At 44.6% G+C, this 27,754-nt stretch overlaps 1 protein-coding gene across 1 annotated transcript in view; it reads right to left on the reverse strand.

Moving 5' to 3' along the window:
- Positions 1-1,014: 1,014 nt before the first annotated feature.
- LOC145415073 (synaptotagmin-10-like) overlaps positions 1,015-27,754 on the reverse strand; it is a 120,408-nt gene continuing 93,668 nt past the window's right edge. Inside the window, exons 8-10 of the mRNA XM_080284487.1 lie at positions 9,430-9,550; positions 7,341-7,512; positions 1,015-1,219 (exon numbers count right to left, since the gene is read on the reverse strand). Of these exons, the coding sequence (XP_080140613.1) occupies positions 1,015-1,219; positions 7,341-7,512; positions 9,430-9,550 (498 nt within the window). The remainder of the gene's footprint in view (positions 1,220-7,340; positions 7,513-9,429; positions 9,551-27,754) is intronic.

Consider the following 27,754-nt stretch of genomic DNA (forward strand, 5'->3'; position numbering starts at 1 on the left):
TGGACACTGAGCCAAGCCACACTGACTCGCATGGCGTTCTTAATGAGGCTTTTTCCAAAATATAACACAAGATCTGGTTGATGAACAGCTGCAGGTGTTGCAAGCATTGAAGCCTGGCAAAGAGAGTGCCTGGGCTGCACCAAAGATGTAAAGGTGAAGTGTTGTGGCTGCGTGTGACAGTTGAGGCACACATCACCTCACTCCTCAATATGCCGCTCCGGCCTCAATGATTCGCAACTCACTCACGTCTCGCCTCATCTTCACCTGAAAAATATGTATATATAGATCCTGAAACTACCAGTAAATATCAGCTTGCCTGTGCCTGCTTTACAGCATATAAAATATCATTAGAGTTCTGATACACAGGTAAAATATGTATGTATTGAAACGACCAACTTGCACACACCTGACATGCGCAGGCAGCTCTATACCCGTTCAAACCGTGTTTTAAGGGTATTGAAGGGCAACTGATAAGCTGCGCCGATGACCACCACTTTCTGTTGCTGAAGAATTAACCCTCCCCCTCCCAGTGCTTTATGCATGGGTGCTGGTGATGAAGGATTTTTGTGTGTGGGGTGAGAAATGGGTTTGGAAATCAATACTGTCCAAGTGGCTGTGTTAGCAAAGCCTGTATGTCATCAAGAGAACTTCGGCTGAGTGCAACCATGTGAGAACACGTGAAAAGACATACTACTACACTTTCTCCAGTGTCCGTCCCAAGATGGGACTGAATCTTAGTCAGGATGATTAATACATCACAAAACATTGTAATAAAACTGACATTTCCATTAAATCACTGCAGCATGCAAGGAAGGTGAAAGTTTATTATTATATAACAACCTGCGTGTACGCAGTATGACGGCCACTCCATTGAAGGGCACTGATAAAGTGAGGGTTTGTAGTTATCACTAAAGTATATTCTGTGTTGGGTACAGTCCCATACAGTATTGCAGTTCAATCTCTGTGCAGATGAGGGCATGTATACTGTGTATAATAATAAGACAGTAATTCGGCTTACGTTGAGTTGAAGCAAGTGAGTGGTGGTGGGAGTGAGCGGGTTGGTGAGAGGGCGAGGTTGACAGGGATACTCTCCATGAGTGGGTACCACTGCGTGACGGGGCGGCGAGGCGTCTCCAACATCTCTAGCCAGTGGTCACGGCCAGGACCCAACACCTGCGACCCGATCACCACTACACCCAACAGCTCGTTGGCGCCCACCCTAGCACAAACCACCATCGTTATCGTAATTGTTAGTTTTGTCATCACCGATGCCAATGCTGCCACACCATAAATACCTCATCACTAACATCATCATCATCATCATCATAAGTTATATTTGTCATCAGTGACGCCAAAGCTGCCACAACAAATATATCAACATCATCATCATCATCATAACAGTTATATTTGTCATCACTGACGCCAAAGCTGCCACACCACAGATACATCATCACTATCATCATCATCATCATCATAAGTTAGTTTTTGTCATGAATGACGCCAAAGCAGCCGCACCACAAATACATCATCACTATCATCATCATCATCATCATCATCACAGTTAAATTTGTCATCGCTGACGCCAAAGCTGCCACACCACAAATACATCATCACTATCATCATCATCATCATAACAACTATATTTGTCATGGATGACGTCAAAGCTACCACACCACCATTATATCATTATCATCATCATCACCATAAGTTATATTTGTCATCAATGACGCAAAAGCAACCACACTACAGTTATAACATCATCATCATCAGAACAGTACATTTGTCATCAATGACGCCAAAGCTACCAACCACAATTAGATAATCATCACTGTCGTCATAACAATTATATTTGTCATCCAAGATGCCAAAGCTGGCACACCACAAATACATATCATCATCATCATCATCATCACAGAGGTCCTCAGATGCAAAGGGACGCATACGTCACCTCAAGCGGTATTGGAGTCAGGGGTAGCAACAGGTTCCTCAGGCATAGCACTCTCTTTCCCAGACGAGCACGTGTGTCTAAATGCATCGGAACAATTGTAGACAATCACCTAAAGGTCTGCGTATTTTCCACTTTACTGCCTCACAGCTCGGCTGATGAGGGTAGAGCCGCGTTTTTATCGTCCAAGCTGACGGATTGGATTAGAAGCCATCTTCGGTGAAACCAAGCTGCGCCGTTTTTGTCGGCCAAAGTGATACGAAGCCGACCCAAGGATTTCTCGTTGAAACCAAGACCGTCTTCGTATGTCACTCAAGCGTGGTCGGGAGCAGTCTTGGTGCAGCTTGGGGAGAGTGAGAATGGCCAGCAAGGACACGTAAATGAAAAATATCACGAAATTAGCAAGATGTACATAAAATTTGGGTGCAGGTGGCTAATATTAACGATAGAGCCAGTTCAGCACAAATGCGGGCTACGTGTAAATTGCATATTCGTCAGATGATCTTCTTCGGCGAACCCCTCTGTTTACACTGCGATCGGCAAGTGTAATTTTTCGGTTCCAAGTATCCTGAGAAACCAAGAGCCCAGAGACGCGCTTCGGATCCCAAGCTCCAGCTTGAACGACAAAAACACGGCTTAGGTTGGCTGCAAATAGAAGCTCGTTCCTGGGCGACGATGAGCCAATCAGAACATTGCTTCACGCTGACACCTCCCACCTCGGCCAATGTTTATCCACTGTTTTGCTCTCAGGCGCCGTCTGTTTACATTTTTGTGCCTGCTGGGCACGCGTTGTGATTCTCCCACAATTTTCATTATCTTGCACCTGTAAAAGTGCTTCCTTGCTATTATGGCAGACAACAGTGATTCTACAGTATCTAGTGGTCATGAGGAAGAAAGTGGTCATGAGGAAGTGCCGCTTAGGGGACGTAAAAGAGTAGTGAAAAAGAGTGAGTGGAAACGAATGAAGGCCAAATCTGCTCGTGATGCCGGCAAAAGTTACATTAGTGTTACTACTGGAAACCAGGTGTCTGAAAGGAAAATAGGGCAGCCATGCAACAAGAAGGACTCTGCAGTCAACCCAAGTCATCACAGGATGAGGTGGATAATGATGACCACCTTCAGGAGTATTAGTGCCTAGGCACAACTCCCCTCTAAACTGCCAAGTTCTTATGAGGATGTACAGGAGATGTGTGGGTGAGTGTTATGGTTTATAGTAAAGGTGTTGTTAGTATGTCTTCGTTGTTAATTATAAATAATTTTCTCAGTATGATGCAATGATAATAATCGCTAAGAAAGTAATAATAATAAATTTGCAACATTGACAAACAGACATCACTAGCAACATCCATACCATACTGTTCTTATTGAAATTGAAAACTTTCCACTATTATCGTGAACAAGCATAATCACTGTGTTATGTTGTGTATTGTCATAAACATCAGTGGTTCATCCTCGTACCACTTATCATAGCTACTGATTACGGGTTAAAAAGCAGTCTGGAGAGAGAGAGAGAGAGAACTGTTTGTGGTGGAGGCACATTGTGTCCGAACTAGCCACACTCGTTTGCACATCTAACAGTGCGTTATGTTTTGGCTTTGTAAACAGTAACAGGTGGTTTTTACAGCTCATCGTGTACCATGCGTCTAGTTTTGCGTAATTACTATTGAGCTAAGAAAAATTTTGCGGTTTTTGTTGCTTTTGTTGCTGAGTCTGGTGAATGTTGATGGTGGAGAGTGGAATCTGAAGCAGCTGCTGTTTGCAGATGATACTGCACTGGTGGCTGATTCAGAGGAGAGATTGAGACAGTTGGTAGAGGAGTTTGGAAGGGTGTGTGAAAGGAGGAAATTGAAAGTTAATGAGAATAAGAGTAAAGTGATGAAGTGTACGAGGTTGGTAGATGGTAGGGGGATGAATATAGTTTTGAATGGCGAGTTGCTTGAGGAGGTAGATTGTTTTAAATATCTAGGGTCACATGTTGCTGTGGATGGAAGAATAGATGCAGAAGTGAAGTTTAGAATAAATGAAGTAGGAAAGGTGCTGGGAGGAATGAAAAAAGTGTTCACATGTCGTTCGCTTAGAATGGATGTAAAGAGAAGGCTGTATGAGAGTGTTGTGGTACCGACTGCATTATATGGGGCTGAAACATGGAATATGGGTGTAGCAGAGAGGAAAAGTTTGAATGTAATGGAGATGAGGTGTCTGAGGAGTATGTGTGGAGTGACACGTATGGATCGAGTGCGAAATGATGAAGTGCGAAGGAGAGCTGGAGTTGTTCGGGAGATGGCTGGTCGAGTTGAGCAGAGGGTGTTGCGATGGTTTGGGCATATGGAGAGAATGGATAATGAGCGATTGGTGAAAAAGATAACTAGATCTGATGTGAGAGGTGTAAGGCTGAGAAGAAGACCACGAATAGGATGGATGGACAGTGTGAAGAGAGCGCTGGATGCGAGAGGGATGTCTGTTGAGCAAGGAAGAGTGGCTGTGCGTGACAGAAATAAATGGAGAGAAATTGTAAATGAATAAGTGATGACGCAGCCCTGAGGGGATATTCTCCCGCATTTGGTCTGATCAGCTAGTCAGGTCAGGTGCGGGTAAGGGGATGAGTCTTATGATGTGGCAGGGGTAAACCAGCTCTGCTGTCGGGCCCTGCTGTGCATGTCACTGATTGCATTGCGCAGTTGACCCTTGTGCGGTGTGGTGCGGTGAGGATCTGTCCGTTCTCCCCTTTGGGGCTAAGATGCGAATGAATGTGTTTGAATTGATGAGTTAATGGGGAGTGTGTCGTCCTGTCTCGGCTACCACCCTTTCCTTGGGGGAAGCAGCCTAGGTATATAGATAGATAGACAATGCACAAAATCACGACAGACAGTACCTGACGAACAAAACAAAACAAAGTTAGGGGTTGTTGTTGCGCATGCGCTGAACTTTGCGCATTTATCCCGAACCTCATGAAACAACCACAGTAAAATTCCGAGGGCCACAGCATTCAAATGAAACAAACTGGAACCTTCTGTATATTGGTAAATTTTTACAAAGCACAAAACTTTTAAAGTAGATTTTCGTAAAAAGAAAAAAAAAAAAAAAAAGGCGTTTGCGTCCTTCTGCATCTGAAGGCCTATGGAAACATTATATAATGGATACGTTTCAGTTTCTTACGCGATGTTGACATACAGCACTGCAAATGCAAATGTTGCTATTATGTATGATAACTTACTCTATAAATGCAGCATTAATTACTACAAGCCATCATCCTCATCAAAATCATCATAATTCTCAGTATCTGAGTATCATAAATTGAATGGATAAATCTACAAACAGAAATTTAGGACACAGGGGTTCTATAGATTGTAACCACTTTAGCTTCCTGAACCTTCATGTCTCTCTCACACATTCATTAACCATTATCAGACCATCATTTTGGCCCTTCACGCATTCCACCTTCAAACTCACTTCTATAAACCCATATTTATTTCCATATACCATTTTAATGCTAGTGTCTAATATCACTATTTTCCACGGGCCCAATAATTCTCATTTAGTGGAATGCGTGTGTGTGTGTGTGTGTGTGTGTGTGTGTGTGTGTGTGTGTGTGTGTGTGTGTGTGTGTGTTACAGTCCTCGTTCACAGTCATTCCATTACTTGATTAATACAGTTGCAGCTGCCCCTGTAATGACGAGTGAGGAGTGAAGTTACACTGCTAATGGAACACAATTGTTGCCTGGCTCCCGTGCTGGTTTCTCTGTCTGTCTGTTGCCCTACGCCACATCGGGTGAGACGAGTGTTTTGTGCTGGTACTAATGCTGTACTAAGACGGTCTGTTTTGTGCTATGAACTAACCTGAAGTTGGTATTGTTAAGCGCCAAAATCATATATTTTAAGTTAGTGCATCCCTGTTGAGCAAAAAGGCAGATAACTTTTACTTACACTGTATACCACTGAACCAACACACTAAGGAGTTTATTAATGTATAGAAATAGAACACTGGTTTTGCGAAAATATTCCAGGAACTCGCAGCCCCAGCTACTTAAGAACGTTTCAAAAATGGACACATCTCACAGATGCCACATAATTTCCTTGATCATAGCGGTGGTCTCTTCACAGTTCACTTACGCAGCGCTTAAACGGGGCTTCCACGCTGTATCTAGTAGGCTACTTGTTGGGAGCATTGTTTTTGTGAGGTGATCATGTACACAGAGCCGTTCAGTATATTTTAATTTTGCCATAAGACCACTTAGCCATTTCAGACCAGCAAGAAATTATGTGGCATCATGATATTCTGCCGAGAGTTATAATTGTAAAGTAAAACCTAACTCTGTGGCCGAAAACTCATTAAGGCGTCTCCTGGCCGGGGACCTGATTGAAGTTAACCTCACGTGTCACATTACCAAGGCAGCTCACCTCCTGCCTCACACTCGAACAAATGTTTATATTCTCAGACTTATTATGCATAAGTGACGTTAACAGAATTTATTACTGGTTTTTATTTGGTCTTTGCCTTAAGCTCCTGCGTCATGTTACAGGTATTTCTAGTCTGGCATGTTACAGGTATTTCTAGTCTGGCATCTCTTCATCTCCAACTTAAACAGTGATACAATTAAATTATACATCCTTTAATTCCTTAACGAGTTACCGGCATAGGCTAATCCTCGTCTGTGGACGAAGAACGTGGCAGTGCTCTTGTTGTGGTGAAGACTGGTATAAATCTGCTAGCGAAACGACATTAAATGATAACCCAGTGATTTCATTCTTCAGAGTTTCTTCCCCATGCCTCAGTCCGTCGGTTTGTACCCTAATGATTTCCTTTCTCCAAATTCTTTCACGTAATTTTTATTCACAACTACTTCGAGCAAAATACTCTTTCCTATACCTCACGACGCCTCTCCGCCACTTCCGCAACCCTTCCTCCAACCTCTCCCCACGCTGCTTTACCCCCTTCCCTCTCCATAATTCATCCCAACACAAGCAGGTCAGCGCTTCCCGTCTTGCCGCATGACCCCCTGTTTCTGCTTCACTGTCACTGCTGAGGGCATAGATTCATGTGGCTTTATTTTGCAACGCACTCAACATGATTCTCCATTGCGAGTATGAGCTTTTTTTATCTGACTGTATCTCTCTGTGCAAAAAGAAGAAATCCAATGTTTAGTCTGTCAACTTGTTATCCTTCCTCAAATTAAGGCTGTGTGTGTGTGTGTGTGTGTGTGTGTGTGTGTGTGTGTGTGTGTGTGTGTGTGTGTGTTTCCCCACACATCTCTTGTCAGCCTCTAGCCTTCCCTCCCTCCCTGTTCGCTTGTCAGAGTTAATTATCTTGCCAAAAGAATCTATTGCACCAGTCTTGTGAAGATCGAGAGCCAATTTCTCTCTCTCTCTCTCTCTCTCTCTGTCAAGTCGTACTCACCTGTCATAATCGACCACCTTGACGAGGAGCGTGACGTCTTCTATATTCTCATTAGGAATATCAAACACAAGAGCCTCGTTGTAGACAGGATTGAGAGTGGCCTTCTTCACGCTTGTCTTCTTCTTCTTGATTCGCCTCCCCTGACACACCAAACACACCTTCACGTACGGGTCTGTTGAGGTGGGGAGGTGGGGTTGAGATGCTGTTTATTATATCATCCTCTGTACTCTGTTTTGCTGTTCTTGTGCGTGGGTGTTTATAGTCTTTCTACTCTAACTTGGCCTAAAATTGCCATGTCTCCGTTTTGAATGTTGAGTTACAACAATAGATTGACACTAGAATACGTTCCTGGTCACGAAGAAGTGCCATGGCAAGGAAGTAGAGACGTAATATTGTCTTATTCTGCCATTAAGCTACCTAAAATAAGCTGTAAGTGGACCAAAATCTAGGCCAAGTTATCGTGAAAGAGGTATTGATTTTTTACCAACTGTGTCACTGCATGGGAGGAAGTGGATTAAGCCCTTCACTATGGCTGCATCTTTTAAATTATTCTCATACATCTCTAGACAACTTCATGAAAACGATTACCGGTATGAACTGGAGGGGTCAGATAAAGCTTTCAACAATCCTTCAGTGTCTAGGGTACTCTCTGAAGTTGAAGGAAAGCATCTTGAACCAGGAGGGAGCGAAATTCTTAAAACCATCGTCTGCCTGAAGGGATTAAACTCACTTACGCTCAGTTGGCTGTCTGTGGGAGTTAAAATATCCATCCTGTTGTGATAGCTCTGTATTTGCAAGGGCAAGTTATATTTTTCAGTGTGTATGTGTTTGAGAGGAAGTGGCACAAACTCATCCACTCTCTGTTGGCATTCTACAGGAAAAGGGAATGGAGTTAAATCGTGTCGTTGGGGAGAGGAGCATTCATCGTGTTTGTAAGGGAGGGGAGCCAAATCGCCCACCGTGTTGTGTTAAGTGTCGGTGGGGAGGAAAAGGCTGTAGAGCATCCACTGTGTCAAGAGTTTGTAGGGGAGGAGGTGGCTTGAATTTGGCCAGCCTCTCTTGGGTAAGCCTGTATGGGGAGAGTGGGCTGGGGTTGGCATGGACTTAACATCTTCCACTGCGTTGGAATATTGTAGAGGAGATGGACTAGCAAATTTAATAGTGTTAGGGGAAAAAGTGTAAACAGGGCATAAAGCTGTATAATGTTAGGGCATAAAATGGTATGGTGGTAGGAGATTGACTGTATACTGTACGACATAGGAGGACAAACTTACCTAAACTCACCTGATACTGAGAGGGCATATAATAATTTAGATAATGTTAGGAGGGCAAACTTATATTATGTCAGGAGAGGGGAGGGGTTTAAATCCTCTAGGTTTGCCAGCTGGGCGTTGGTGGTACGAGGGAAAACGATGCAGCATAATTACAGCATCTAGTTTGTGTGGCTGACAGGCGACGTGTAGGAAATTAACTCATCGTTTTCTTACGGTCACAGATCAACGACCGCACCGCTGGCGAAAGGGAATGTAACACAGGACGTATTAGTCTGTTTGTGTTCTTCAGGGATGACCAGACTGGTATTTAGTGTGTCTGGACTTGTGTACATGACCACATCTTAATACAGTTTTTTATTTTCGCCATGGGTTCTGTATTTTAGATTAACATGCTGATGATTATGGTAATATCCCTTACGTTAGTAGCTAAAATCGTACACCCGTGAGTCATGTTTCTGCTCCCCCTCCCTTCCCAGCTAGAGGATAGTAGCAGCCACGGTTTCACAGCCAACGAAGGCTTGATGTCCAGCTCTAAGGTGGAAGCTCGATACTTAGACTATGAGAGGGACAGTTCGGCGTGTCACTGTTACTAGAGTAGCCTAGAAGAGCATCGAACTTTAAACAACAGGTTATAGGGGTAGAGCGGTGGTGGAGGGGTGGGGAGAGTTGGTGTAGGAATGGGGAGGGATGATGGAAAGATAGAGAAGGGTGGTGGAAGGATAGGGGTAGAGAGTGAACAAAAAGGTTGGCTCACAAGTATAGGATGGTGAATACAGATATATATATGTAATTTTTGAGATCTCTGTCTGTCCTACCTGACGATCCGGTGATGTCCATGGCCCTGAGGTTACGCATCTTGATCACGGTGAGGGTGAGGCGGCCGGCGGTGGGCAGGTAACACAAACACAGCATCACCTCACCCAACTCACGCGGCTCCTGCAACACACACAACACCAACATTAAACAGGCACAGCATCACTTCCCCTAGCTGCTGTAACACCCTTGACAGCATAATTATAACACAGACACTGCATCACCTCACCCAGCTGCTTTAACACCCTCGACACCAACATTACAACACAGACTTAACACCTCGCCTAGCTCAAGGGACCCCCACACACACACACACACACACACACACACACACACACACACACACACACACACACACACACACACACACACACACACACACACACACACACACACACACACACACACACACACACACACACACACACACACACACACACACACACACACACACACACACCTCAAGAATAACACTAAATTTTACTAACTCAAGGTCTTGCCTACACGAGAATGCTCTCTCTCTCTCTCTCTCTCTCTCTCTCTCTCTCTCTCTCTCTCTCTCTCTCTCTCTCTCTCTCTCTTCCTGCTGGTGTGTTGGTGGAGGCAGACTCCACAAAAATTACCTCACCTCCTGCCTCCACTCGGGGCCCTTCCATGAAATCAATCTGGCGCAGGTAATTTAGTTGCCTGAAGTAATTTGAATGCTGTACATCCTCCCATCAAGTATCAGGGAAAAGGCACACACACACACACACACACACACACACACACACACACACACACACACACACACACACACACACACACACACACACGAAAAAATATGGAACTCCTGCAAAACACCGTGGAAGTCTGATGGGCTCCACTCCTGGCATCCCGAATTCCAAACCTTATTGCTTCCTCTTGCGTCATCTGTTACAATGAGGCGAATCAGTATTTATGTCCGCAGTTTGTCAGGCATTTTGTTGCTGTGGTTAAGCATTCCACCACCGTCCCCGCAACACAAAAACTGAACTGGCAGAGAAACGCGACCACCGAGAGAAAATAAACTCATTGAACGAACACTTGAAATGCTACGCTCATATCACCTCAGAATGCTCCACCTCAGTACAGAATATAGTGTCATATATAAGAGACTGGTGTTTTTCACTGTATAATTATCAGCTCTCCTAGTGTCCCTTATATATTACAGTCAGGGCAGGCAAAGATAGGGGCAGGGGTGGTGGAGGTATGAGGAGGAGTGGTGGAGAGTTGGGGAGGGATGGTGGGGGTATAGGGAGGGGTTGAGGATTGATGGTGGACGTATGATGAGTGGTGATAGAGGAATGGGGAGGGGTGGTGGAGGTATGGGGAAGAATACTGAAGGGGTGGAGGTATGGGGAGAGGTTTTAAAGGTTTGGGAGGGTTGGGGAGGGGTAGTGAAGGGATGGAGATGGGTACTGTAAGGATGGGAAGGGATGTTGCAAGGACGGACAAGGCTGGGCAGGGATTAGAGAAGGGTATGTGATGGATGGGGAGACGTAGGGGAGGGATGGAGAATGGAGGAGGTGGGGTGCAAGGAGGAGAGGGAAAGGAGACAGTAACCTCCCTCCTTCATTCCTCTGCCCCCCCCCCCAACCTTGTCTATGGCAGGTCAGGGAAGCCACCTCTCACCTTGACCTCGCCCCAGATGAAAACTTCCAGCTAGGTGAAGCCTTCAAAGATGGTAACATTTTTTTTTTTAATTAACTCAGCAAATCCGAAGCAAGTTTATTCCTCTTAGTAGATGTCCCCCTCTGACTGAAGGGTAGAGGGTGCTGTACACATGAGCGCCCGTACTAAATCTGCCAGAGTTTGTAATGTAGTACTGTGCGCTGTACATTACTGCGACAACCACCACTAAACTACTGCACCGACAACATCTGGTCATTTGAAGCGTTTTCCTAAGCTGCATACAGTTTTTAAATAAATACACTGCTAGGGCATCTCCTTCAAGTATATTATATAATTACGTCCTCTATGAACCAGGACACTAAGACATACAGCTGCATAAGTAGAATTAGCTAGATAAGAAGATGAATGGATAGAAAGATAGACAGATAGACAGACAGACTGGCGATAGACGTAAAGTTCGGCAACTGATCACTGAGTAGAGCTAACATTACATGTAATTGAACTACTATGGTGCGATACAGATTTTTACATGTAGCCTAAGAATGCATTTTGGACAAAGAACTAGCTGACTTATCTTTGCAGTCTGTCTTAGTGCAACGATTATCACTCTGTTGTAACGACATTAGGCTAATATTGGACAACATCTGTCAAGAATGTGACTTAAAAATCTATACTGAATTACTGAATTTTGTCTTGGCAGTAGTGTGTCAGTGCAGTCTTGATTATTAGCGTAAGAAAATGGTATTACCACTGTATTTATTCAGTCATATAATTTTATATATGGACAACTTTGGTAGTGGCCATCACACTATACACCACAGTATTATGATTTTGACATATTAATTAACTTAGGGAACGGGCTGCCAAGCGTATGTTCAGATATAAACACAAATACACACACACATACATACATACATACATACATACATTCATACATATAGAAAGATTGATAGATAGATAGATTTGTAGAATTATATAATATATATATATATATATATATATATATATATATATATATATATATTAATTTTGCTAAAAATCTAACCAACGTGTGGGAAAAAAAGGAGAGGCAAGCGGAAGGCTATCCTTCACCCACAAAACACTTTGGGGTTAGGGAAAAATCAAGCATGGAAATCTTTAAAGAAAATGCAAAAGAGGAAATACTGTGCACTGAGCTGCGGTATGCGCTACAGCTACCCTGTCTGTATTCTTAGGTGTTTAATAATGGGCAGTACAGGACAGGTACCGGTTAGTGGTAACTGGAAAACTACTACCATGTAACAATAATAATGGTAACTATGCGAGTAACTGTGGTGGCAGCAATAACTGTTCGTCATAACCCTGAGGGAGCTGGTCAACTGTTAGTATGAGTCAGCATGCAACAGGAATACCCTCGCCATTTCTGGGCTTTGATGTGCAGGGAGGAAGGGGCGGGGGAGGGGAAGGGAGGGTCCTGACTGACGTGTCACTTACCCTGCTTCAATACTTTACGCCCACAACCGTCCCTTTCCCCTCCTCGCCCCTCCCCTCCCCTCACTTTGCGTTTCTCCATTTCCATCGCCACCCCTGTCCCTCCCCTTTCCTGTCTCTCCCTCTTATATTTGTCTCGTTCCTTTTCTCCTCTCCCCTTCTCTCCAATTGACTCTCTCTCTCTCTCTCCTCTCCTCGTTTCCATTCCCCTTCTCCCCGCCCCATGTCTTCCGTCCCTTCCCGTTCATTTAACTCTACCACTTTCCCCTCTTCGTTCCTTTCCCCTTCCTCTTCCCTTTACCCTCCCTTTCCTCTCCTCCCCCTCCTTCCTCCCTCTCCCCCTACTCCTTCATTCCACCCCTCACTTTACACCAAACGACCAGGAGGGGATGGATGGGTGTAAGTGAATGGGGAGATGGGGAGGACTGAAGCAAGGAAAGGGAATAGTATATGAAAGGGGATACGAGTAAAAGTGAGAGGGTAGGGAGGGAAAAGGAGAAAAAGAGAGAGTAGAGAGAAGATAAAGAAAGGAGTTGAGAGAAGTTGGAAAGGTGATAATCGGCGGGTACAGGTAGAGAAAGAAGGAGAAAGAAAAGGTAGGACGATATGGAGAAAAGTAAGAGGTGGAGAAGTGAAAGGGAGATAAGGCAAGGGGCTGGGGAGGAGAGGATATGGAGAGGCCGGTGGAGGAGAGGATATAGAGGAAAGGAGGCCCGGGGAGAATAGGAAATGGAGATGGGGAGAGAAGGAATGGATACAGGGATGGAGATGGCGAGGGAAGTAATTATAGGAGAGAGGTCACGGCGGTACAATGGGAGAAAAGGATGTGGAAAGGAAGAGGGACAGGGTGAGGAAAGACATTGGAGGATGCAAGAGGAGGAGGAAGGGGGTGATAGTAAGACAAAGAGGAAGAGGAAGAAAATATAGCAGTTGGAGGAGATAGGTAGCAGGAAGAAGGGGACCGCGTTAAAGGGAAGAGTGAGACAGAGGGAAGATGACAGAAAAGAAAAGGGAATAACTGAGGAACGAAAAAAAGGAGGAAGACAGGTAAAAACAGAAGAAAAATACGAAACGAGGGAAGGGAAGTAAGAAGGGCGGGAAGAGGGTATTGAAAGAGAGGAAGGAAGGTAGGAAGGCAGGGGAATGAGACAGGAAAGGAGGCGAAGCAGGTGTGAAACGGGAAAAGGGAAGGAGGAAAGGATCCCAGAGACGTAGGGAAAGAGGTAGGAAAGGAGAAGGAGGTAAGAAACGTGAGGAGAGAAAGAGGAAAGGAGAGTAGAGACGTAGCAAAGGCAAGGTGAGAGGTAGGAAAGGGGGAGAAAGAGGTAGTGTAAGAAGGTAAAGTGGAGAAGGAGGAAGGAAAGGAGAGGAAGGAGGAAGGAAAGGAGGGAGTGGAGGAATAGACAGGGAGGGGGATACGTAAAATAGGATAATGGCGTGGTTGCTGCCTCTTGACAGCCAATATCTTTAATGGATCAGCGCTACCTGCAGTGTCTGAGGTATCTCACTAATGGCCGCCACACCACCACCACCACCACCACCACACCACCACAAGCACGCTAAGTGGGTATAAGTGAGAGAGAGGAGGGGGGGGAGAAAGAAGGGGGAAGTGGAGGGAGAGTAAACACGACCTTCACACGCACAAACATCAGCTCAGCGTGGAGTCTTCATTGTAAACATTGAGGATGGGGTTTTCAGGCTGAGTGAGTTGGGTTAAAGGTTACACAGGCACGGCTCTTCCCCACCTCCCTCACTAGGATTTTTGTGTGAATATCCCTTTCTCCCCCTGAAAGCGATACTTCTCCTCCATTCGTCTCCGACCACTGTGCTCAACGTGTATTTGGATATTGGTTGTTGCAGTTATCGCCAGTCTTTAGCAAAGCGAGGCGATATCGTTTTTGTCGGGTGTGTTTCTTCGTGTCTATGTATCTGTCGCCAAATTACCTCGCCTTCAAATTTGCTTTGTAGGTAGCATGTACCGAAGCCAACAACATATTTTCGTGGGTGACAAGCATTCAGCCCCCGAATGCTTTTGTTTCACTTTTATCCTAATCTTCAAAGCAAGAAACAACATGGCAGCGAATATGTTTTCCCTATGTGTATCTAAAAGCGTCATCCTTCCATTCAGCCATCATCCTATCTTATTTTACCCCATCAGGAATGTGGAGCTTTGGGGCTGGCTATGCACTTAAAATTTTCAAGCTAAGAATGACGAGTCGTTTATTTTTCGGTGGCATAATGTGACCAGTTAGCCCCAACCTTCCCTCGGATTTCAGCTCTTTATGAACCACATCTGGATGGACAGCTTCAGGCCAGTAGACCGCAGAATTTATGTTTATTACACCGGTATTTAGCAGCCCGGTTACATAAGACGAAAGTGTGATGGGTGCTGTCTGTGGTCGCTTTTGTTAGTTCAGTAAATTTTGATAAGAGAACTCCATGTTAGATCTAGCCCTCGTCTTGACTATCACCCCCCCCAAACTTAACCTTCCGATGAGCTAACTTTTCTCCTTTACTGAGATCAGGGAAAGTCGAGGGAAAGTCATAAGAGCTTCCTGTTTAATGACTTCAAGCAGGACAAGTTTTATGGTCACTGAAGATTAAATGAGTTAGAGTTGGATCAAGATGGGTGGAGACATACTGACTGTTATTTTTTATTCATTCTCTGTATAGCGAGTGTGATGAGGGCGAGGAACTTGAACTAGCTGAGGTGTGTGTGTGTGTGTGTGTGTGTGTGTGTGTGTGTGTGTGTGTGTGTGTGTGTGTGTGTGATGTCATCCACACACGTGAAGAGACTGGCGGGCTCCCACCTGATTATGGAAACATGCTATTATCCCACCACTGCCACAGGGCTCGAGAGAATGGGGTGGGAAAGGGAACGGAAAGACTGACGATGAAGGGAAAGGTAGGAAAGAACTGGGACAGGCGAAGGGAAGATGGGGGCTGGAGGAAGGAGACAGAAGAGAAAGAGGGGAAGAAAAGATGGGGACTGGGGAAGGCGGGAGGAGAGGGATGGGGAGTGGAGTAGGGGAAGATGGAGGTTGGAGGAAGATAATGGGCAGATCTGGGGAGGGGAGGAGGGGAACATAGATGGGGAGTGGAGGCAAAAGCTGGAGATGATGGAAGAGGAAGAGGACTGGGATAGGAATGGCAGAACCCTGAGGAGGAGAGAAATGGGGGGATTTGAGTCAAGGGCTGGAATGGATGGGATGGAATCATGGAACAGTGAGGGCTGAAGAGAGGAGGAAGTTGTCTGGGAAGCACAAAAACAGAGACGAGGTTTACTAAGGCAGAAAGGAACGGGGGATGAGTAGAATAAAGGGGAGTGAACATTGGAGTATAGATGCAGTAAGCCGATGGACCAACCCTAGGCAACCCCTACTTATGGATACAAGTGTGAAAGCATTACGAGGATTGCACAGAAGAATGCCCCCCTGCCCAGTGAATCCTTGTGCCGAAACCGGAAGGAAAAAGTGGGAAGGAACACTGTGCAGTCATGAAAAACTGACATGGAGACTGCAGAGGATGAAAGGAAAATGTACTGCAGCGAACTGAGAAAAACATACCGTAATGGAAACAACAACAACCAGAAAGCACACAGAGCGCATACCTCCACCAATGCCATAACCATTACAAAGAATCCGAGTCCACCTCAAAATTTAATCAATTGTTCCTTCACCCATGGCCCACCCTTCCACAAAATTTTATTGAAATTCACCGAGAACTTCTGGAGATATTGTACACAGGACCCGGATCCGGATCCGGATCCACCCCAAAATCTAATCACTTCTTGCTTGGCCCGTGGCTCACCCTTCCTTCAAATTTCGTTGTAATTCATAGAGAACTTAGAGACATCGCCTGGACAAACAGACATACAAAAAGAGGTGATTACATAACCAACTCCAACTTCGTTGGCGAAGGTAATAACTAAACATGCAATATTAGTAAATGTGTGACGTTTCCCGAAATTTACGTGTATTATATTTTCTACCTATTCATAGGCAAACGCCGTAATCCAGTACGGGGTGGCCACAACCAAATTCGTTCCATAACACTCTGTTCTCCGTCAAAAATGTTTTCTTTCCACCTTACACCACCCTCATTCGTTTTCCTCTCCACATCATCAGCCCATCTCATCCTCAGTCTTCCCCTCCACTTCTCTTTCTCCACCTTACTCACATATGCTCTCCTAGTCAGTCCCTCACTCTCCATTCTTTCCATGTGACCAGTCCAAATACTGGGAATTTCTTCTAACACTTTCCAGCACATCCGCATCAACTCCACAACACAACTTTACTTTCTGATTGCTTGTCTGTCCCTCTTCGTAACTCCACGTGCTGTTCACATGTAGCTCATTTCCATTCTTCTCACTCTTCAGTTGTGTCCTTCCAATAGACTAGCATGTGAATTCAAATGCTTGGTTGCATAATGTAGCTCATATGAACCGAATTAATTATGGAACCAACAGCCTAAAGGGCCTGTTCTGATCGATCATGCTCCAAATCTTATTCGTCTCGAAATTCGAACAGAACACGTGTCTATAATGGGGTGGATTTTTTAATGTGTGCTAGTTTTTCGCCCACTGTTCAATAATTACTCGGCCGTCTCATTACATTTAACTGATTTTTAATATTCTATCTATCTATCTATTCCCAGACGCCTTAATCCCGGAAGTGGTGGCCAGAAACAAATCGTTTCCATGTCGCCCTGTCCTCCGCCATTTCATTGCCCTGCTCCCAACTCACAACCCCCTCTCTCATATACCTCTCCACTCCATCCCTCCATCTCATCCTTGGCCTCCCCCTCCCTCGCCTCCCTCCTCCTCACTCACATACACTCTCCTTGTCAGCCTCTCACTCTCCATCCTCTCCACATGCCCAAACCGGTATAATAAATGCCATTAATATTACCGGTATAAATAAATGGCTTCATCGATAATCTGCAACAGGTGTCTCAAGGTATCAGGTACATGCACAATAATTTTCAGGTCACTTAGCCCAGAAATGAAGACGTGAGGCCGTGGCAAAATGCGTTGGTTGGAAGAACACTAACATAAAGAGGAAACAGAAGAATGATATATTGTCGCTCAAGGACTTGTAACACCATAATTTCCCTGCCGGAGCTGAATTGATGATATTGAGGAGGGAGATGTGTAAGGGTGATGGGCATAAGGTGAGGAGGGAGATGAAGAAGTAGGGAGAGGAAAGCGTGAACTGGGAAGAAATGGAGAGGTGGCGACGGTGAATGTGGAGACAGAGTGTGTACCTGTGGATCAATAAAGGCTGGTTAATTGGGCAGAACGGTGAGGATAAAGCGATAAGTAGACTGGAAAGGGTACACACACACACACACACACACACACACACACACACACACACACACACACACACACACACACACACACACACACACACACACACACACACACACACACACACACACACCACATATGCATGCACTCAGGCGCGCACTTGTAACTGTGACTAAATATAATGACAGATGAGGTGGGAGGCCAATGTGCCGCTCACTGATACAGGCTGGTTCAGGTCGGGTCAGGTCAGGTCTCACAGTGATATATTGACCCTATGAACACACGTCTCACTGTTAATTATTAACAATTCTCTCACTCTCTCTCTTTCTCTCTCATATATATATATATATATATATATATATATATATATATATATATACTGTATAACTATGTCAGCAACTGAGGATCCATTAGGTAACCCGATGCCATATAAAGTTGAAGGCCAGAAGAAGACGGCGTACTGGCACCATAATCTTGATTTATCGACATGACGGGACGTTTCGAGGTAATCAGTACTTCATCATCATACATGAAAACGGTTAATATAATTAAACTTTGAGCTGCCTTGCGTGAGGTCCAGTGTAGACGACATGTCGCGTCAGTAAATCAATGGTATGGTGCCAGTACGACGGGGGGGTTTCTGGGCTTCATCTACGGTATATATACAATCGTTTGGTGTATATATATAAATGTACCGGGTATATATTATATATAAATATAGATAGATAGACAGACAGACAGACAGATTTAGATACACATCTAAGGAATTAATTATATTACCGCATTACGAGGTGCGGTGTGTGTGGTTTTAGGTGAGGGTGAGAATGGAGTTGGGTGGCTGTGTTGGCAGTACGTGACCACCGTGTGTGTTCCCAAGCAGTGCCATTCCCTGTGGACCTTCCTCTCAACCGCATTGTGTTATTATAATACCCTACCTTTTAGCGTTATTTTTACGGCACTTTATTCTTTTACCCATAAGCTACCTTGTGTCATCACAATTCCGGCTTTTCCGTCAACAATTGCGTGGTTGTATTTTTTACCAGTGTTGACCGTCATTTAAGTAGCTTTTATATTCCTCTAAAAGTGTTTCTTACACGTGGCTGGGATATAAAGTTTTGGCGGACAAGGACAGAATCGGTGAGCCAATCTCAGGTGTAATGGGTGGTATTGCTGGCTGTTCAGCTTACTCGTACATGTCATTTTTCAACTATTATTAATATGGAAAGAAAACAGCAGAAACCTCTAAGTTAAGTTCCCGAAAATGTTCTTTCACTGATTATTATAATGGCTTAAGTTTGTCATTTTGGGTAGGGTTTCCTTTTTGTAAGCAAAATAATTTCATAATTTCACATGCAGAAATCGATTCTAAACGAAAAAAAAAAAAAAATAAAATAAATTCATCCACATCAAAGCAACCCTGACGAAATGGTGAACCTTGGCTGATCAAAGGATTTACTCACGGATCTAAACACGTCCTTCAGAGTGATAAATATTTTCTGACAGCGTTCTCAAGTGTGTTTGTATAATATGGACAAAGTGCGTGTCCTCATTGCTTCATAATCCTCATTGCTTCATAATCCCTTTACTCGTTAGCATTATTAACTGAGAACATAATATCTGAGAGGGAAGTTTGGGTTAGTAAATGTTATTCGGATATGTTGCATTCAGCCAGTCTTCACCAACCTCTCAAGTGCATCTTCGCCTCAGTCATGCTTGATAATGATGTACAGAGACCCAAATATGAAACATCCAAATATTGCAAATGTGACATAAAATGAAGAGTGACATTTGGGGGATTTCGTTACACCTGCCTGTCATGTGGCCCATCCTATCAACCTGCTTCTCTCTCTCTCTCTCTCTCTCTCTCTCTCTCTCTCTGTCCTTCCATACCTTCCTCTCCTTCCTCTCTTTTCAGCCTTTCCCTCCTCTCCTCCCTCTCTTTCCTGTCTTTCCCTCCTCTCCTGCCTCTCCTTCCATCCCCTCCTCTCCTCTGCCTTCCGCTCCCCCCTTTAACCTACCCCCCCCCTCCTTCTCTTCTACACCACGCATCCTTTGGTTTCCATGGTAACGCACTCTTTGTTCTCTACCGCCAAAGTTGAACATAAACTCTCACAAATCCACACGTACCGTACCATACTCTTCACACACACACACACACACACACACACACACACACACACACACACACACACACACACACACACACACACACACACACACACACACACACACACACACAGTAATAATCACATACATAAGCGCACACCCGTTCTTACCTACACACAAGCACACTAACCAAAATATTATCGATCCACTTAAAGCACTTACGTGGAACATGTAGGAAGCCTTGTAATAATTATGGACTACCCTGTGATAATAGTGTAACTTTTATTCCTGATATTTATTGGTAATCTAAAAACGGCAAGACAAAGGGTGTTGCACAGTCTGGGGTCCCAACGCAATAAATCCATGTGTGAAGTTTGCCCATTTCTCTAAAACACGGAACCCCAGACGCGCGATCTTTTTCCTTTGCCTGTCTTTCTTTTATTTAACGGGATGTACGCGTCAGGCAAACATATTCCACGCACAAGAACTCTGCATACACAAGTTCTGCCTACCGTGTACAGACTGCATATATGCTTTTGATTGGTTGAACACTTAACATGTACATTCATACAAATATGCAGACGCAGACTACGCAACACACACACACACACACACACACACACACACACACACACACACACACACACACACACACACACACATGAACGCAGGTATTCGCATTCACACACATACAGAGTTTCACACATACACACGCCTTCTGACCGCAGTGAGATGGTCCAGCTTTAATTCCGATGAAGAAATTTACTCCCTCCTCAGAGAAATATAAGGAAGTTATTTTTAGTGCCCTCCCCTACCCACCAGACCCTCCGGCAACAAACTGTAATACAATACATGGAGAAAGATACCTTGCTGAGATGGTATACTTGAAGGAATTATATATATCGAAATGTTTGAAAGCAGTGTTATTGTACATTGCCTGTGAAATCAGTTAGAATACAGTCTTCAGAAATCATACATTTTTCTATTCATCATACATATTTTTCTTGCTGCACTGCCAGTCGCAGGAGGTGACTGAAGGTAAAGGTAAGGAAGAATATGCGCTCTCTAAGAAAGCCTAATGATTCCTTAATTCAGCACATTTCCCAGTGCAAGTACTGCTGGGACCGCTTAGGCTACGTACAGACAGCAGATGAAATCATAACTGCGTTTCCTTATAAAATTTATGGCGCACTAGCAGGGGTGCCCAGCGCTACACAGGTAAAACTTGACCAAGCATACCGGCATAACCTGAGAGCCTGGGGGGGGGTGGGGGGCACACACCTGTGGGGAAAAAACTCCCGGGATCCCACTATACACACTGCACTTATGTTCCTCCTTGGGCTTATTTCCACGGGGATGATTGTATTCCATATGGACCTATTCCTACCATGAACTTATTTACACCATGAACCTATATATACCACTACCAGCCCATCCCCCATGAACACCCACCCATCCTACCCTCTCAAGTTGTCCACCTACTCACCTACCTACCGTGCCCACTCACACTCACCCATCAACTCACCCATCCTGCCCACCCACTTACCCACCCACGCTGCCCCACTTTTCCCTACCGTGCCCACACAACCCTGTCCACCCCACCTACCTTGCCCACCCACCCATCCGTCCACCCACCCGACCCGTTGTAATACTGATACAAAAATTAATACTCTAACTGACCACCACGTTTCCACCGTATGTACATGATGCTGAGTTGATTAGTTCTAACTTTGGTCACCAGTGGCGCCATCTCGGAAAATATAAACCACACATATAATCCCCGTAAAACACTGCCCATTATAGACCCCATTGGAGCCCTCTAGTTAGTTCCCCCTAATTTTCACAATATACAAACACACAGACAGACACGCTTTCAGAATATAATATACTGCTTCTGGCTTCAGTTGACTGCTACTTTTATAAAATCCCGCTCAGGTGTGATGACCGGAACTGCTTTACCTGATGAGGGCGAAGTATAAATGAACTACTGGATAAAAGAACGATTATTTTCTTATGTGGCTGGATGGAGGATGTGCCGGAGGGAAAGGTACATAATAAACACAAGGACATTCAAACACACACCTGTAACTTCACGCGTAATGTTACATGCACGCAAACACATAACGGTACATAAACACTGACACGCACACACATTCACTTTTTCACACATAAGCATAGTTTCACACACACACACACACACACACACACACACACACACACACACACACACACACACACGCAGGAAGGAAGGGGGCGGGGAGAATGTGCGTGTATCACCTTGAAAACACTGTAATAACCACAGTACACAGACACACCCTCTCACCCCTCTCCCCTCCCTCCCCCTTCTCTCCCCACCCAGCCACTCACCCCTCTTACCTCTTCCTCATACCCTCCCCTTTACTCCCTCATCCCTCCTTGTCTTCCTGCTGCCTCTGTTATTCTCCTCTCCGTCTTCTTTCCTTCCTGTAGTCTCCTTTCCTCTCTCTGCCCCCACCTCTCTGTTTCCTTTCCTCTCACGCCCATTCCCCTTTCCTTCACCGCTTTTTACCCCCGCGAGCGAAGTCGGAGGAGCTTGTGTATTCACCTATGTTTGTCTGTTTGTCAACACGATATCTCCAAAAGTTCTCTGTGAATTTTAATAAACTGTTGTGGAAGGGTTGGCCATGGATCAAGGAACAACCGATTAAATTTTGGGGCGGATCCGGATACTTTTTAATTGCAGTGTCATTGGCTGAGGTATGCGCTCTTTGAATGCTTTCTAGTCTCATCTGTTTTCCTTCTCTCCCACTTCTCCCTTTTCTCCAATTCCCTTTCTTCTTCATTTCCTTCCTCTCCACGCCCTTCCAGTATTTAATTCTTAATTCTTTTCCACCCTCTTTCCTCCCTTCTCTCTCCCAGTTTCCCTCTTCCCCACTTCCCTTTGTTCCTCTCTCCATCACCACCCTGCTCCCTTGTTGCGTTCCTGCCACCCCCCACCCACACCCACCACCCTGCCTCCCCGCACCCACACCCACCACCCTGCCTCTCCCCACCCACACCCACCACCCTGCCTCTCCCTGCTCACAATGACCACCCTGCCTCTCCCCACCCACACCCACCACCCTGCCGCGCCCCCTCCCTACCATGCGCAGACGACTCCCCACACCCTTCTCTTTCCTGCCTTCCCTTTACCCCACCTCTCCCCTCATCCCAAAGTGTCATGATCGCCCCAGAGATCTATACTATTACCCATCCTCCACCTCCACCTCCTCCACCTCCACCTCCTCCTCCTCCTCCTCCTCCCCTCTCCACGAGCCTATGCAAACCCCCTCCCCATTCTCCCCCCCCCATCCTGCTCCCTCCGTACCCACCTCTCCCCTCCTAAACTTCATGCCAGACCTCCCTCCCCCGTCCATCCCCCTCCCTCCCTTACCTCGCACCTGACCTACCCCAACCTCGCTCACAGCACCTATTCAGTACAGGCTGCCAGGATTTCACCCACAAGAGAGAGAGAGAGAGAGAGTATGAGAGCTTTGGTGTGCAGGAGTGTTCGAACGTGTGTGTGTGTGTGTGTGTGTGTGTGTGTGTGTGTGTGTATGGAGCTATGCATATATGTATTTATGTATACATGTATGTGAGTGCAGGTCGATTTAAATTCTCTCTCTCTCTCTCTCTCTCTCTTTCTCGTAATAAGATGGATTGCAGTTTTAATGTGATTACTAAGATGATGACACATACACATCACCAGCAAGCGGCTCAGTAATGCGTTTATGAAAGTCACCACCACCACCACCACCATCACCACCACCACCACCACCACCACCACCACCACCACCACCACCATATTTCACAGACGATGTTGGGGGAGGGGAGGGGGCGCGAAATTTACATCAGGTTGGACGTAGGATTGAGAGGGGGTGGGGGGCGGGGGTTAATGGGTGGGGAGGGGAACAACGGGAGAGGGAAAGGAAAGGAGAGAAAACAGATATTGAATTTTGCTCAGGCGATGTGCACAGTTTCGTGAAAATGTAACACAGCCTCACAAAGAAACGAAACTGAATAAACATAATGAATAAATAAACATAATTTTAGCTTATATGTGAGAGAGGATGTGTGTGAGTTGGGAGAAGGGTAGCGTAATGGTAGGGGACAGGGTGACATCGAGGCGATTTGTTTGTGGCCACCCTTTACGGGATTAAGGCTATAGGTAGACAGAATTTAGCTTAGTGCATATTATACCACAAGTAGCTGATTTACCATACCTAATAGTTACGGGCCAAATATCCACCTTACTAACGGTGACGCTTGTATAATCTAACACTAAAATATGTCTCGCTACAAAACACCAATTCCTTATCGTGTTAAAGCGTAGTTATAGCTATGTGTATATCATAATCTGTCACCACGAATATCGAAAGCTAATTCTGGCAATACGCTGAGTTCCTGTGATCCTGATACTTCCCGTGGTTTGAGCAAGTAATGGCGGCTCATGCAATACTTAAAGTGTTTAGGTAGTTCGTCTAAGGCCCACTATTACTATTATGGTAACAAATTCGTATTCAATTGAACTTTACCTCCAGCTTCCCGTAGCAGACACAGTTTATAGCCTACGTAAGTTTATGGTCGACTATTAGCGTTTTTACCAGAACTGACTCACAATACGGAATCTGTAGTTCGCCCTCCATAAATTGACGATTATTGTTTTTCTGGAGTATGGTTCTCTTTCCTCAGTGGCAAATTAGACTAAAGATCTACATCGTTTCCATAATACCTATTCGTGACTATAGCAGAATATTCTTGTACTGCTTTCTCACTGCACCCCAGCATCAAAGATAGAAACACGACAATTTTAGGATATGTTGCAGTGGACAGAGTTAGTCTACTGTTAGTGAGTGGCGCATTCTTTTTTTTTTTCTTTCCCACTTCCCAGCTCGCTGTGGTTAGGCAGGCACGGTTTGTCTCCAGGATGATGATGATGATGATGATGATGATGATGATGATGATGATGATGATGAGGAGGAGGAGGAGGAGGAGGAGGAGGATGTGCCAGCGAAAACCATTATTACAGAAGGAGATTTTTGAGACCAACTACGGTACTGCTAAAAAAAGAAAAAATGGTATTATACGCGTTGGCCGTGATCCTCTGGGCTTCATTATCTGCTGTGAAGTGCGACCGCAGAGTTTTGTCGTGTGTGTTTGTGTGTGTGTGTGTGTGTGTGTGTGTGTGTGTGTGTGTGTGTGTGTTTCTTTGATAACTCATTTTTTCTCTTGCCATAACGAAGTAAACAAATATTAGTCATATATTTTTTTTTTTAACTATACTGTATGTTTTCTCGTTAAGTGCTATTGTTTTTTACTTTGTATCGTACATGGAAGCGTTCGTCTTTCCGTCACCGTCATCATTATTGTCCTCATCATCATCATCACCATCATCACCATCATCATCATCCAGTACCCCACCATATTAACAGGGTGGTTAGGCTACAGAAACAGGATAAGGTACATACAAAACCTTAAAATGAATGTTTAATGAGGACAATAATTTTCTTTAACTTTTTACTCTGTGCAAGCCATGTTTCTCTGCATCATCTCTGTAGCTGTGTGTGAATTAGTCTGGTAGTTATTGTTCCGCTGTTTTTTTTTTCCCTCGTATTAAAGCGTAAATTTCTCAGAACAGTATAAACTTCATGGAGAATTATACGTTCTCGGAGACCCATAAATTCCACATTATAAATTCCACAAATACCCAATGTTCTGTTAATTTGCAATATCAGGACTAATTACCCTTCTCCAGGTAGGTTCATTTCTCTTTATACAGTTACACACAGTTGCTTATTTAGCCACGTAAATTGTCTGCACATTTGTGGAATCCAAACACCTTATAATGGTACAGTAATTCAAATGCAGTTCACTCTCTCTTACCGTATTATTTCGTAAACGTTGTATATGAAAAGGCTCAGAATCTTTACGGCCACCTCTGTCACACTTGTAAGTTAATTCTGCCAGGTCACTACCATTCATTCACTTAACGATTGTGTTGCATTTCAGTTATTTTGAGGGGAGAAAGTATGTTCTACCAGGTGAGCGGGAAGGCGAAGAATTGGAGGAGGAGTAGGGAGGATGAGGGGGGGAAATGAGAGCAGGAGGGTGAACGAGAAAGGGAGGGGATAAACCAGAGGGGGGGAGGGGCTATGTGAATGAGGAAGGACGACGAGAGAGTCAGGAATGTTATTGTTGTTGGACAGCCTCATGATCTGGCCTGACTGAGCAGACTTGCGGCTTGGAGATAGCAAGAGGATTCCACAGGGACGGAACACAAGACCAACACACGTGAAATGTGTTCCAGTCGCAGTTGTGTGAATGCTGGACGACCCCACGTTATGTGCTCTGTCCGTTGTCCATGTGTCGTCCGTTGCTCTGTTGCGTTACCTAGGCCAGGTTTATAGAGGAGTATGCTTACTGTACATGGAGTCCACAACCTAATTTAACTTGGTATACTATCTGATTTTTTCTTCTGTTTTCTAGGTGTCTGTGGGAGTGATTTATTTTATTCAGTATCTGCTAGCATGTGTTGGCGGTGCATATACAGCAGCTGTACCTAGTGACCTGCTGGGGTAGCTTTCATCTGTCAGAGTGAAACTGTATGGCCATGTATGCAGTGACAGCGGTGGGAATTGTTGTGCGGTAATCTGTGCGCTCTTCATATCTGGCTGGTTGGTTCCGCCTGTGTTTATACTTTGTGTAGGCTATAGACGATCTGTGGATGTTGTTTGCGTGCACCCACTGACTGAGGTAGGGAGTGCATTGTTCTGTATCGTTTTTGAGAGAGGTGTCTGACAGGTTCGGAGTCCATGCTGGGTTGGTGGAGTCTATTCCTGATTTTATCCTGACTTTGTGTTTTGTTTATAGACTTCAGATCCACTTCGTATGTCTGGGTTGAGTGTGTATGTGTGTTTTAACTGCACTGAATTTGGGGATCGATGAGTGTTTATGATTGTTATATACGTGCAACAGTAAATGATGTTTTGTAAGCCTCTCTTTTTTGTTTTCTTTTTCCTTTCAACACGTATTTGTGTGCATGGAGTGTTGCTGTGTTATCTGAGGTATTATGTAATATTCTTTGTTGTGATCGGTGAGAAATATAATGCTTAATCAGGCGAGGCTACTTTGAGCTTGCTGTTTGAAATCCTTGACTATTTTTCATTGAAGTGTGTCTGAAATCTGGAGTTAGGCAATGTCACTGTTGTCACGATCATGCCATCTTTTTGAAATACCAGCTAGAGATTGGAGGCCATTCTTGGATAGGTCGAATAGAGTGACAGAGAAATTGTAAGCTTCAAACTGCCTGCTACACCATTTGGGATTTTTTGTGATATTTTTGATGTGTTTATTTATTCATTTTTTGTCATTATACTTCACCCTCTATTGCCTTCCTTCTGAGTACTTACTGATGCATCCTTTTCAGTTGTTGTGCCAGCTTTTGTTCAGTATTTTGTTAAAGGAAAGCGTGGGATAGTGCTGAAATTTTTTATATGTCAGTTATTTCCATTTAGGTTCTTTGTGCTGCACGTATTTTTTCTTTTTTATGCGAGCCAATAAAGGTTCGCTGCGGGGGGATTTTTAGAACAGATATTGTGGAATGATGGCGCAGAGGCGGAATGGAGGCTGCAATGGAAGGGCTTATCATCTTTAGGGTTGGCCTTGGTTTTACTTATAGAAGGAGTACAAGGAAGGATTATTGATCGAATGGAAGATTATGTTGGGTTTCTGTTGGGTTTCAAGAGAGTGGTGATGCATTTTCTTTTTTT

The sequence above is a fragment of the Coenobita brevimanus genome, chromosome 101, assembly GCF_032717465.1.
Source record: "Coenobita brevimanus isolate Jiangsu-jjx chromosome 101, ASM3271746v2, whole genome shotgun sequence".
Classification (NCBI taxonomy): Eukaryota; Metazoa; Arthropoda; class Malacostraca; order Decapoda; family Coenobitidae; genus Coenobita; species Coenobita brevimanus.